This window comes from Galeopterus variegatus, unplaced genomic scaffold, assembly GCF_000696425.1.
Source record: "Galeopterus variegatus unplaced genomic scaffold, G_variegatus-3.0.2 Scaffold923, whole genome shotgun sequence".
Classification (NCBI taxonomy): domain Eukaryota; kingdom Metazoa; phylum Chordata; class Mammalia; order Dermoptera; family Cynocephalidae; genus Galeopterus; species Galeopterus variegatus.
In genome coordinates, this window is record NW_007727034.1 from 316997 (window position 1) to 330451 (window position 13455).

Consider the following 13455-nt stretch of genomic DNA (forward strand, 5'->3'; position numbering starts at 1 on the left):
GGGGTGGGCGGGGGGCGCGCGGGGGGGGGTGCGGCGCTGGGAGGGCAGCGGCGCTCCCGCCACGGGTTCGGATTCTATGTATAGGGATGGCCGGTGCGCTCACTGGCTGAGCGTGGTGCGGCCGGTCTCAAAAAGGACAAAAAATAAATAAAAAAATAAACAAGATGACATATATTCACATATGCATAGTTTCTCTGGAAGACAACTAGAAAATGGTCACAGTGGGTGCCCTGGGAGAGAACTATGAACCTGAGAATCAGTAAACAAGATGACATATATTCACATATGCATAGTTTCTCTGAAAGACAACTAGAAAATGGTCACAGTGGGTGCCCTGGGAGAGAACTATGAACCTGAGAATCAGGGTGGGACCTATGCATACCTATCAGCTGTTTACTTTTCCTTTTTTCTTTTCTTTTCTTTTTATTTTTTTTAATAAAATACCAGTTGCATTTCTCCCCTTGAAGAAAAAAAAAAAGGAAAATGGTGTGTTAATGAGATGCCAACGGCCAAAGCTACCATCATTAAGAATCCCAATTAATTTTTTCTTCCTCCATGGAGAGATTATCAATGAAAGGTAGCAACTGATCAAATTCCAGTTGAAAGCAAAGAAATTCAATCTTTTCAGTCCTTTTGCTGACAAAAGTACAATTTCATTGGGTTTCTGCTGTATTCCATGGAACCCTTGATGACCTTCACTGGTTCCAGAGGTCAAGGAACCTGACTGTGAGTCCCTACATGATGGTGCAGACAGCACAGACTCTCCTTTTATGATTTTGAGACACTTCTCTGATAGTTAATGTTGTTATCCACCAAATTAAACAAAAAACGACGACCAAAATATTTTTTGAAAGTCCACGTGTTGTTCTTTGTCTACTTGTCCACTTTCTGCTACACTGAGAATTCCACTTACCAGGAGATGGTTTGGACATGAAATCAAAGGTGAGCACATTTGGGACTTTCATTGCCAGGAGCTGCAGCATCACACTCGCCAGGTTGCACCTGTGAAGAGAGACAAGGGTTGTTCATCTGTCCTAATCCGCCAGCCAGTGGGTCAGAACTGATCACTGAGGAGTGCCAGTGAAAACTGCAACTCTGGGAAAACTTGAGCAAGCAAGAGAGATGCAGGGACAGATGGCAGGACGTAGGAGTAACTCAAGCCTACCTCTGAATCTCTGGCACGGTCGTCTTCTCAAACTTCTCAAACTCCTCCTCAGTGTAGAGCCGGTAGCAGATGCCACTGTCCTCTCTGCCAGCCCTCCCTGTGCGCTGCCAGGCCTGGGTCTTTGACACCCGCTGCACAGCTAACACCTCAAGACCACTGTCTGGAAGGAGGACGGGCCCCATTAGTGCCACGCTCATCACTGTTGTTTCTACAGTGTTGACAAAAAGAAGCATTCCCCAGAACACCAGTGATTCTTTCTGCAATACAGGGGTCCACAAAAACTCAAAGCTAAATTAGAAAATGCAAAACCAGACTGCTCTGCAGTGGTTTGGCCCCACAGTGAAACAGGCCTTGCAATAAGCCCTGTGTGAAATCTGTTACAAAAACATCAGAAAAGCCTCATGCTCATAGCAGGGAGCCAGAAGAGAAGATTACAGGATGGCCAACCACCCATTTTGCCTGAGACTGAGGGTTTGCCTGGGTTGTGGGACTTTCGGTGCTAAAACTGTGACAGTTTCTAGCAAACTAGGATAGTTGTCACCCTATCAATCAATGACTCAAATTTTTTTTTTGGGGGGGCACCTGGCCAGGAGGGGGATCTGAACCCACAGCCTTGGTGTTACAAGGCTGTGCTCTAACCAAATGAACTAAATGACCAGCTCCTGACTCAGAAATTAAGTTCCTCAAGTCACCTGTGTGCTTTAGCCTCCCCCCAGATCTAGTATAAAACAGATAATATGATGTTTGTTTCCTAAGAGTAAATGAGATTAATTTTCTTGATAAAGGTGTATTCTGCGTCAGGTACTAGACACGCAAGCTCTTTCACAAACAGATTGAGTATCCCAGACAGAATAAACATGAAAAATAATTACAAGATAAATTTACAGGTAAAATAATAGAAAAAAATAGTGATAAGACTCTTACCCATGCTTGGGACCTGAAATTTCAGATTTTGGATTTTTTTCAGATTTTGTAATATTTGCACATATATAATGAGGTATCTTGGGGATGTAGACCCAAGTCTACACATGAAATTCATTTATTTTTCATATACACCTTATACACATAGCCTGAAGGTAATTTTATACAATATTTTTAATAATTGTGGGCATGAAAAACATGATCTGTCACATGAGGTCAGGTGTGGAAGTTTTCATTTGTGGTTTCATGTTGGCCCTCAAAATATTTTGGATTTTGGAGCACTTTGGATTTTGCACTTTCAGATTAGGGATGCTCAATCTGTACATTATCTTCTAGGAGATACACGTGTGAAAGTTAGCATCCTCCAATGTTTATAGAGCATTCAATTAAATATTGGGGAATGATAATTTCAGTTACCTCAAATCCTCTGTAGAATAAAACAAAGTATAAAACAGACGCGAGTAGAAATGACCTGAGCAAGCTTCCAACTGCGCACTCCTAGGAGATAAAGTGCTCACTCTCCACGCCTCACCCCAGCCTGGGGATCTGTTTCCTTCCGGGAAACCTGGGAGCTCAAACCAGCCACACTCAAATACTATTTCTGACAAGAGGCTTTGATTGGTATCAGGCTGTCCTGCCTTACAGCCATCATTCTTGCCCAGCTTCTTGGGGGGTTTCAGACCCTCTGCCCAGGTCCCTGACCCTCTGTCCCCAAGTTTGCTGATCCCAGGCTATTCTTTCCTGCCTTGCCTTCTTGTCTCACATACCTGCCTCGGGTTTCCTACCTGCACTTGACTTCTGGATTGCCTCACTTACGGTGCCTGCCACCCACATCTTGGGGGCAAACATGAAGTGCTCATTTGGGGGAAAACTGCAGGACTACAGTCTCAACAGTTGCTCACTACACACAGGAGAGACATTCATGAGCTACAGATTCTCACCAGGGTTATACTTCTTTGCTTTAACCATGCCCGTGTCAACTACATATTTTATTCCTGTAATGGTTATGGAGGTTTCAGCGATGTTGGTTGAAATGATCACTTTGCGATAGCCCTAAAAGGAGGAAGAAAACCAAAAAGCCATATGACACACGTATGATTCAGAAGTTTTGATATATATTCTCACCATTGATTGCCACAATCCACTCATGACCAAGTAAAGATGACTTCATTATTAAGAGTGGTCATTAATATTAATGGCCGGTCATTAAATTGGGCAGGGAGAGGAAGGAATGCTGCAGTCCTAAAGGTTAATCTGAGACGATGAGATGTAGTGGAACAAGCACATGTTTCAGAAGCAGGTAGATGTTATTTGCTGTGTGAGTAAGTAACCATTACTTCTCTTTTGGGGGCCTCAGTATCCCTGTGGGATCATAACCTACCTTGCTGGTTCCTGTGAGGATGACAGCCAGTGTGTGTGTGTGCGAGCACTGTGCCAGGCACAGCAGAGGGTGCAGGACAAATGCGGTTAATGCTGGCCCTTAGAAGAGTCACTCATTTATCATCCAGCTTTTGCTTTTGTACTCTCCCTCATCCCCGGCAACTGCTTCCCTGTTATCACAGGAGGGCTGTGGCTGCGGCTGGGTGTTATATTCCTATGCCTTCTGAACTAGTTGATCTGCTCCCTAAGCATCCTGTCCCATACACCTTATCTGGAGCCTGGTGACAGGCACACAGGCCCCACTGGTGGATCCATCTGGGTGCCCAGGGATGGGTCTGGACAGAAGAGATGGTGCACTCACCTTGGGGGCCCCTTGGAAGACGCGAAGCTGCTGTGCATAGGGCAGGGAGGCGTACAGAGGAAGGACCAGCATCGAGGGGCAGCTGTCTGGGAGGTGCTTTGCAATGTCTCGGCAGGTCTTGCTCATCGCTTCGATCTCCTCCTGACCAGTGAGGAACACCAGGATATCCTGAGAAGAAGGGGCTTCCTATAAAAAAGGTAGAGTGGGATTATTAGGCACTGATGGAAAACAACAATGGTCACTGACGATGTTTCCCAGAGTTACTTTTCTTAAAAGAGAAATGTAATGGAGATGTAAATGAGCCTAAACATTAATGTCTCCCTGGGAGAAAACCCTTGCCAGCAATGCATAAAACTGTAACACGTGTGAGTTAGTGAGCTATGTTTAAAAACCAATTGAGGAAATTTTGAAAGAGAATCACCAGACTGCTTTTAAATACCATGAAAAGCACAATCAGGCAAGCAAAATCTGCATAAAGCTTCTTTCCTTTCCTAAGCAACTTGAAAGATCAAGTTGACAAAAGAGAACACAACTTGGGGAAATCCTAATCAACGGAAATGACCAGAAACAGTCATGCTAAAAAAGGAGCCCTTACTAAAAGATGCCATCAAAAGCACTTTCATACTCCCAAAAAGTACACTATACTTAGACAACTGCTTTCGACACTGAGGTTTACTGGTTTCTTCACCGTCAAAGGCAACGACATCCAAAGGGTTAATGACATGCCCATTTACTTAATCTTTGCTGTCTGTTCAGACACATTAATTTGTAAAGTGCTTTATGGCAAAATCATTTTTTACATGTTTAACATTAATTATATATGTGTGTATATATGTAAATGTACATATTCATATGTATGTATACTTGGGTGGGCAGTATTAACAGGACAAATGTTCAGAGGTATATACATACAGGCTGGATAAAATCTAAAAAATTTTTTACATGTTTAACATTAATTATATATGTGTGTATATATGTAAATGTACATATTCATATGTATGTATACTTGGGGGGGCAGTATTAACAGGACAAATGTTCAGAGGTATATATATACAGGCTGGATAAAATCTAAAACAGTGAACTTCATCTGTGGGAGAATTCATCAAAGCCATCATGTAACCTGAATCCACCAGCAACCGTCAGTCATGAAAAGTCCTCAACAAGTTTGTAGTTAATGGTTAAACAAGGCCCAAATACTATCAAAATAACAGTAAAGGTCACTGTCCCAAAAAAGACAAAGACAAAGGGAGCCAACTGGGTTCAACCCATTTTTGAAAGATGGAAGAGATGGGGGAGAGGGGCTGAATGACTTGGTGGTAGAGGAAGCTACCACCTGGGTGCCTGCTAAGGGGAATGGTGATAGCGGATGAGTCAATTTCCCTTGAGGAGACAGAAAGGCTCAGTGCTCAAGGGAGCAAGGCAGAGGTAAGTTGTGAGAGAATGAAAACCCAGGGGCTGGCTCAAAGTCTGGGTACAGTGTGATTAGAGCCCCCTGGTTCCCTCCTACCCAGCTCAGCCAGGAGGCTGGGAAGCCACATGATGCCATAATGGACTTTACCAGGGGAAAGAGTCAAGACAACAGCTGCCCAGTGACCTAGAAGAGCCACCTATTCCAACTGGACAGCAGCATTGAGGACTCCGGGAAAAGATGGACTGTGTTTGAACGAAGAACAAATATTCATGACTGGAATGTGAGAGGTGTTGGAACATTTGGGAAAAAATTAGCTATAACTATAGAAAACTTGCACAATTGTGTTGTCTAAGAAGGTATAGGGTGGTATGCTGCTAGCAACATATGGTCATATTTTATATACTGATACTGGATTTAAAAACACATTGTGAACACCGACGTTGAGAGGGAGGAGACGAGAGTGGGGGGGAGGGGTATTTCTAAATCCTTATCTACTTTGGTGAGAAATTAGCATATAATGCCTAATACCGAGAAATCAAGAAACAGCAATATATTATTGTCTTCATTGCTGTGGGGCGGGGGAAGAAAAAAAAAAGAAATAGCTACAGAATCACGGTATTTAAGACATATGAAAGTATCCAGAGGCAACAACTATGGGATTGAAAGTAGTTACCCGAAAAAGTGGTAATCTGCAATGGGAAGTAAAAGCAACGGCTATTTTAAAATTACGAGCCTTTTAATATTAACTACTTGACTTTTTAAAACTTCAGACTACACATGCATCACTTAGTAAAAAATAAAAATTAACTCTACAGTTGGTTCAAGACCAGTGTTGGTAACACCAAGATCAAGGGTTTGGATGTCCATACTGGCCAGCCACCAAAAAATAAAATAAGTAAAAGTTAATTTTAAAAGTTTGCTGCTAAATTTTCTCAGAAAAGTAACAGAAAGTTAAAAACAGTCAATTTTAGGGGCCGGCCCGGTAGTGCACTGGAGAGTGCGCCGCTTGGGAGCGCGGCGGTGCTCCCGCTGAGGGTTCGGATCCTATATGGAGACCGGTTCCCGCTCACTGGCTGAGCGCAGTGCGGGCGCAACACCGAGGGTTGCGATCCCGTTGCTGGTCCCCGGTACGGCCCCGGTCAGTAAAAAAGACAAAAAGGAAAGANATTTACTTAATCTTTGCTGTCTGTTCAGACACATTAATTTGTAAAGTGCTTTATGGCAAAATCATTTTTTACATGTTTAACATTAATTATATATGTGTGTATATATGTAAATGTACATATTCATATGTATGTATACTTGGGTGGGCAGTATTAACAGGACAAATGTTCAGAGGTATATACATACAGGCTGGATAAAATCTAAAACAGTGAACTTCATCTGTGGGAGAATTCATCAAAGCCATCATGTAACCTGAATCCACCAGCAACCGTCAGTCATGAAAAGTCCTCAACAAGTTTGTAGTTAATGGTTAAACAAGGCCCAAATACTATCAAAATAACAGTAAAGGTCACTGTCCCAAAAAAGACAAAGACAAAGGGAGCCAACTGGGTTCAACCCATTTTTGAAAGATGGAAGAGATGGGGGAGAGGGGCTGAATGACTTGGTGGTAGAGGAAGCTACCACCTGGGTGCCTGCTAAGGGGAATGGTGATAGCGGATGAGTCAATTTCCCTTGAGGAGACAGAAAGGCTCAGTGCTCAAGGGAGCAAGGCAGAGGTAAGTTGTGAGAGAATGAAAACCCAGGGGCTGGCTCAAAGTCTGGGTACAGTGTGATTAGAGCCCCCTGGTTCCCTCCTACCCAGCTCAGCCAGGAGGCTGGGAAGCCACATGATGCCATAATGGACTTTACCAGGGGAAAGAGTCAAGACAACAGCTGCCCAGTGACCTAGAAGAGCCACCTATTCCAACTGGACAGCAGCATTGAGGACTCCGGGAAAAGATGGACTGTGTTTGAACGAAGAACAAATATTCATGACTGGAATGTGAGAGGTGTTGGAACATTTGGGAAAAAATTAGCTATAACTATAGAAAACTTGCACAATTGTGTTGTCTAAGAAGGTATAGGGTGGTATGCTGCTAGCAACATATGGTCATATTTTATATACTGATACTGGATTTAAAAACACATTGTGAACACCGACGTTGAGAGGGAGGAGACGAGAGTGGGGGGGAGGGGTATTTCTAAATCCTTATCTACTTTGGTGAGAAATTAGCATATAATGCCTAATACCGAGAAATCAAGAAACAGCAATATATTATTGTCTTCATTGCTGTGGGGCGGGGGAAGAAAAAAAAAAGAAATAGCTACAGAATCACGGTATTTAAGACATATGAAAGTATCCAGAGGCAACAACTATGGGATTGAAAGTAGTTACCCGAAAAAGTGGTAATCTGCAATGGGAAGTAAAAGCAACGGCTATTTTAAAATTACGAGCCTTTTAATATTAACTACTTGACTTTTTAAAACTTCAGACTACACATGCATCACTTAGTAAAAAATAAAAATTAACTCTACAGTTGGTTCAAGACCAGTGTTGGTAACACCAAGATCAAGGGTTTGGATGTCCATACTGGCCAGCCACCAAAAAATAAAATAAGTAAAAGTTAATTTTAAAAGTTTGCTGCTAAATTTTCTCAGAAAAGTAACAGAAAGTTAAAAACAGTCAATTTTAGGGGCCGGCCCGGTAGTGCACTGGAGAGTGCGCCGCTTGGGAGTGCGGCGGTGCTCCCGCTGAGGGTTCGGATCCTATATGGAGACCGGTTCCCGCTCACTGGCTGAGCGCGGTGTGGGCGCAACACCGAGGGTTGCGATCCCGTTGCTGGTCCCCGGTACGGCCCCGGTCAGTAAAAAAGACAAAAAGGAAAGAAAAGAAAAAACAGTCAATTTTATACAAAGTAAACAAAAATAAGGTGATTGAATCACGCAAAATTTTTAAGTAAATGTTTAACAAAATGAGAAGAAACCTTGAAATATTTCTGTAATACAGTTTTTTAAAAAAAGCCTCTTAAGTTGCAACCAATTATTGGGTCAATTTCCACTTTTTTTTTTTAAATGAGGTGGAAAATATCACAGAACACCACACGTAGCAAAAGAGGCAGTGTTTCACAGACTTATTTCAGTTATATAGATTGTACCAGGTTATAACATAAAATGTGCTTCTTACTGGGGGTTACGATCAAAAAAGTCTGTAAGCCACTGCTCTAACATATGGAAGTTTTTTAGCTCAGTGGGAGAAAGATGCTGGTTGGAGGTGAATTATTGTTCTTTTCAGAGAAAATATGAGATACTATAAAAAAGGATAAAAACCTGGGCCGAGGCCGGCCCATGGCTCACTCAGTAGAGTGCGGTGCTGATAACACCAAGGCCACGGGTTCGGATCCTATATAGGGATGGCCGGTTTGCTCACTGGCTGAGCGTGGTGCTGACAACACCAAGCCAAGGGTTGAGATCCCCTTACCGGTCATCTTTAAAAAAAATAAAATAAAAACCTGGGCCGGCCTGTAGCTCACTCGGGAGAGTGTGGTGTTGATAACACCAAGGCCACGGATTCAGATCCCATATAGGGATGGCCGGTTTGCTCACTGGGTGAGCGTGGTGCTGACAACATCAAGTCAAGGGTTAAGATCCCCTTACTGGTCATCTTTAGAAAAAAAAAGGATAAAAACCTGGACATGGCAAATGAACTCCTTATTCACCTTGATGGCACAGCTCACAAACCTGTTTCACTCTGTAGCTTTTCTTTTCAAGGCCAAATGCTTGCTACCCACTGCAAGGTAAAGGAGAAGAGCACCCCACTCCATACCTGGTGGATCTGGAAGACCGAGATAAGTGCTGCGTGCAGGTAATCATGCTGAGGCTGTTTGGTGTAAAAAATCTGAATTGGATGCTGCCGACCCTCCAGGTAGAGAACGGGGGCTCCATTGAAATACTGAGAGAACAGGTCCACATCCATTGTAGCTGACATCACGATCACCTGCAGAAGAGAACGAAGAGAAGGATGGGAAACAAACACTGGGACTGCCTTGGTGTCCTTCCCATGCCTAAAAACAGATGGTTGATTTGCTTAATTTTCATCATGGTTAATTTCTTCTGTGGTTCTGAAGCAGATTGGGCAGAGGAAAACACCCTGAGGTAGAAACACAGGCCTATTTCCTTACATGTACCATACATACTTTGAGAGACAGTTTCCCCAGTTCCTTTCGCCTCTTCTGTGCAGCTTTCACCACTCCAAAGAGCACATCTGTATGGATTGTCCGTTCATGGGCTTCATCCAAAATGACACAGCTGTACCTCCGAAGCAGGGAGTCTGAAATTGCTTCACGCAGAAGCATGCCATCTGTTAGAAACTTGATCCTGGTGTCTTCTGAGGTGACATCCTCAAAGCGCACTGTATAGCCAACCTGCTCCAAGAAACAACTTACTCACTCATCAAACGTTTGTTGAATACCCACTGTGTATCCAGCATTGTGCTAGGCAATTGAGCTATCACAGTGAACAAGGCCAACACCGACACTGTCCTGCCCCTTGGGGAGCATGTAGTCTATCTGGGGAGACAATGGACATGTGCCTTTAACTGCAATTATGACACAAGGCATTACAAGGAATTTAAAAACTAACTGCCTACCTTATGCTACTTAATTGTTTCATGTGAAGCCATGTACAGATATGCAAAGATGTCCAAGGTGTTTCAGTGAAATGAGTACACACACACACACACACACACACACAAATCTCTATTACATATGGTTCTAAGAATCATTCACAATACCCACATATATGCTAGAATAATCCTTACCATTTTTCTAGAAAGATATGTAGATAAGAGATTTAACAGAAGATGCTCAAGGAAAACAACTAATTTATCCCTCTTGCCAACAGATTGTGAAAGCAAAGCAAATGGGACTGACAGCCTTTTAGAGCCTCTGATCTCCCAGTTACTGCTGAAGAACTCTGAGACAGGCCTAACAATTGTGGCAAGAAAGAAGCTGGCTACATAAACCTCTTTTCAAAAAAAGAAAAGGCAGGGAGCACAGTGGAAGAGCTGGTTAGTAAAGAAGGAAAGTATACCAGCTTCCCGAGTTCAGTTCTCTTCTCATCTGAGACTCTGGTAGCAAGAGAGATGGCAGCCACTCGCCGAGGCTGGGTCACGGCAATGACGCCCTGGCGGCTAATTCCCCCTTCATAGAGGTACTGAGGGATCTGAGTTGTCTTTCCGGAGCCAGTTTCCCCTAGGAAAGAAAAAAAGTCTCATTTAAATGCAAATTGAGGGCTGGCCAGTTAGCTTAGTTGGTTAGACTGCAGTATTATAACACCAAGGTCAAGCTTTCAGATCCCTATACAGGCCAGCTGCTAAAAACAAAAACAAAAGTTACTTAAATGCAAATTGACACAAAGTTCACCAGACAACCTGCTCAAAGTCAGAAGAAAAAGATAAAAGAAAACACTCTGAGTTGGTAAAACCTCAGGAGTATTAATCAGTGGAGTGTTAATCGGTGGCCAAACTTTAAAATTCTTTAGAATGTTTATACACTTTGACCCATAATTCCTGTAGGTAAAGTGAAAGTAAACGGTCAGGGTCCCTCAGATGTTCAGAATCTTGCCCAGCATTTGGTGTAAATACGCACGTGCACCCAGGTGTTCCTTGGTTGTCTAATGTAATTGTGCATGTGCACCCTGGTGTTCTTTGGTTGTCTGACTCCACCAAGGTGTTCCTGGATTATCGGACTTAAGTATAAAGGATGAGTGGCTCTGATCCACAATGCCCCCCACCCCTGGGATGCCACTACTGCTGTTGGAGGTTGGTGCTGCAGGCTTTTGCTGCCAGTGCCCCCGCAGCTGCCCTGGGAGGCCGTTGCCTCCGCTGCATCTGCTGTAAGCTGCTGCTGATGGAAGCTGAGGATGAGGAGCTCGCTTTGGAACAAACCTGTCAATTTGCCAACGGCTCCCGAGATCTTTCCCAATTACTTAGCTTGCGACCTGCACGTGAGGGTTCTGGTGACCCAGCCTGCCTGGCACGTGAGGGGTCTCTGAGCCTTAGCCCGACAATTCCACTTGCAGGAATTGATTCTAAGGAAATAATTAAAGATGAGTATAAAAATACAACTTCAAAGATGTTTCATTCGACTTTACTCATGACAGCAAAGACTTGGAAACAATATAAATGTTCAACAATAGGTATCTAGCATAGCTACAACATAAAATGAAATACAATTGTTATATTGATTTGGACGTACTGACATCAAGAGAAATCCACTCATACACTGCAGCCATAACAAACTCCTTGCCATCCCCTAGCTTGCCACTTTGTTTCAAATCCTCTGCCTTTGCCCACACTATTAAGGAATACCTTGCCCTCATGTTGACTGTCTGGCAAACTATGGGATAAGTGAGGCTTTAAACGCTCTCCTCTGGTGCTGCACAGGTGGCCCTCCTTTGGGCTCTTTAGTTTCTTGTTCATCTCTATTCTAACACCGACCATCCTACATTGTTCACAACTGTTTAAATGTTTCTGTCCTCCTCCAATACTGGAAGGTCCTGGAGGCAGAGAAGGTCTGTCTGTCTCTCCACGAACTTGAGCATCCTGCATACAGTAAGCACCCAATAAATGTTTTTCCTACCCTCTGTGGGTTCCTTTAACAACACCTAATTAGAACAAAGGACTCAGTAAACCTGTGTGTACCCTTCTCTTCCCTAGCTACCACTACAATTCTTTGACCTCAAACAGTCCTACGGTCCCACTATTCTTGCATTTTTCTCCCAGTCCATCAGCCCCTTCTGACTACTCCTCCTTACAAGAATCACAGACTAAGAATTTGATTATTTTGCAATCTTCCTACTGAATCCACCAGGTAAAACCCCAAACTTGGATCAATGTCTCTCTGTCCATCTTTCCTAGTCCTGCACCAGGGCAACCGAGCATCGCTAAAGTAAAATAAGCCAACTGTGCAAGGACATGAGTTTGTAGTGGGGCCAAAATGCACCTGGGCACCAACACTACCATTGATCTTTTTCTTGTTTTTGACTCCCACTCTCAGCAGAACTCCTGCACCTGTCTCGCAGAAAAAGTGAAGTTCTCAAATGTGATCTCCCTCTACCTCCCCCTACAAACTTTTTCAGTCCCACTGTTCTCAACTTCTTCCCCCAGCCCTGCAGACTCTTACAGTCTTCCTCCTATTCCAGGCCAGCTCTGCCTCTAGCCCTTGTTGCCAAGTGCACTCTTTCCCCATGCCTCCTGATCTTTGCTGCTAGCTCTATCCCATTTTCAGCCTCCATCTCTACTGAGTTTTTCCCCTCGACCTATAAATACTTGCAAGTTCCTCTCAAGTCCCCCTCCCTTTTCTCAAAACAGAAGCCTGCTCCCACTACCTTCATTCTCTCACCTCCTTCATACATACATCTCAGCCCAGTGACAGATCAGCTCTTACCCCCACGGATCTGTTGAAATAGCTCTCAATGGAATCCACAATCAATACCTCGCTTCTAAATCCAGTGGACATTTAAAAAAAATTTGGTCTACACATTACTGGGCCTTACTGTTGCATCTGCTCGTTCCCTTCCTACAAATCTCCATTCCTTTGACTCCCAGCACTCCTGGGTCTCCTTCCCTTCTTTGGCGGCTCATCCCTTCGGTCTTTCAGGAACTCCTCTTCCTTAAACGTTGGGGATCAAATCAGTCCCTGCCCTTTTCATGCACTAGAAACGACTGCTTCCGGTTCGACCGGGCTGTTTCTAACCTCCAGTCGTGATCTCCCTCTGCCTACAATGCCCTCCCTCCGGAACCATCTTCCCAGCCGCCGCCTCACAGATTAGGGCAGATTCAATCTTCTAAACTCCCGAAGCCCCCGGGGCGCCCCTCTACCCTCTCACGGGGAAGTTGTCTTTGCACACGTCGGTCACTCCCTCTGCGGCTCAGCGGCAGGGGCTGCTCAACTTTTCTCCGAGGCCCCTCTACAAGCCTGGCATAGAAAAGGCGTTCAAGTTTGTTGAAAAACAAAGCGGGGTGAGAGGCACCTAAGAAAAACTGTTCTGGCAAAGCCGGGACGGAGAGCAAGGAAGTGCCGGCGGCGCGGCCACCCACCAATGAGGACGGCGCTGTCCAGGTTTCGGAGCTGGGCCAACAGCTGCCCCCGCGCCTGGAAGATGGGCAGACTCCGGCGCTGCAGCTCCACGGCCTCACGATAGGGACTGGCCGAAGGCTGCGCCAGGGGCGGC

At 44.3% G+C, this 13455-nt stretch overlaps 1 protein-coding gene across 3 annotated transcripts in view; it reads right to left on the bottom strand.

Annotated features, from left to right (window-relative positions):
* DHX33 (DEAH (Asp-Glu-Ala-His) box polypeptide 33) overlaps window positions 1-13427 on the bottom strand; it is a 22045-nt gene extending 8618 nt beyond the window's left edge. Inside the window, exons 1-8 of one of the 3 annotated variants that reach the window (XM_008573449.1) lie at window positions 13322-13427; window positions 10312-10472; window positions 9417-9644; window positions 9047-9217; window positions 3828-4013; window positions 3028-3139; window positions 1166-1325; window positions 914-1002 (exon numbers count right to left, since the gene is read on the bottom strand). In XM_008573449.1, coding sequence (XP_008571671.1) covers window positions 914-1002; window positions 1166-1325; window positions 3028-3139; window positions 3828-4013; window positions 9047-9217; window positions 9417-9575 — 877 coding nt within the window. In that variant the 5' untranslated portion in view covers window positions 9576-9644; window positions 10312-10472; window positions 13322-13427. Of the gene's footprint in view, window positions 1-913; window positions 1003-1165; window positions 1374-3027; window positions 3140-3827; window positions 4014-9046; window positions 9218-9416; window positions 9645-10311; window positions 10473-13321 lie in introns of all 3 variants that reach the window. The other 2 variants (XM_008573448.1, XM_008573450.1) reach the window with 2 other exon arrangements.
* Between the last annotated feature and the right edge of the window lie 28 nt (window positions 13428-13455).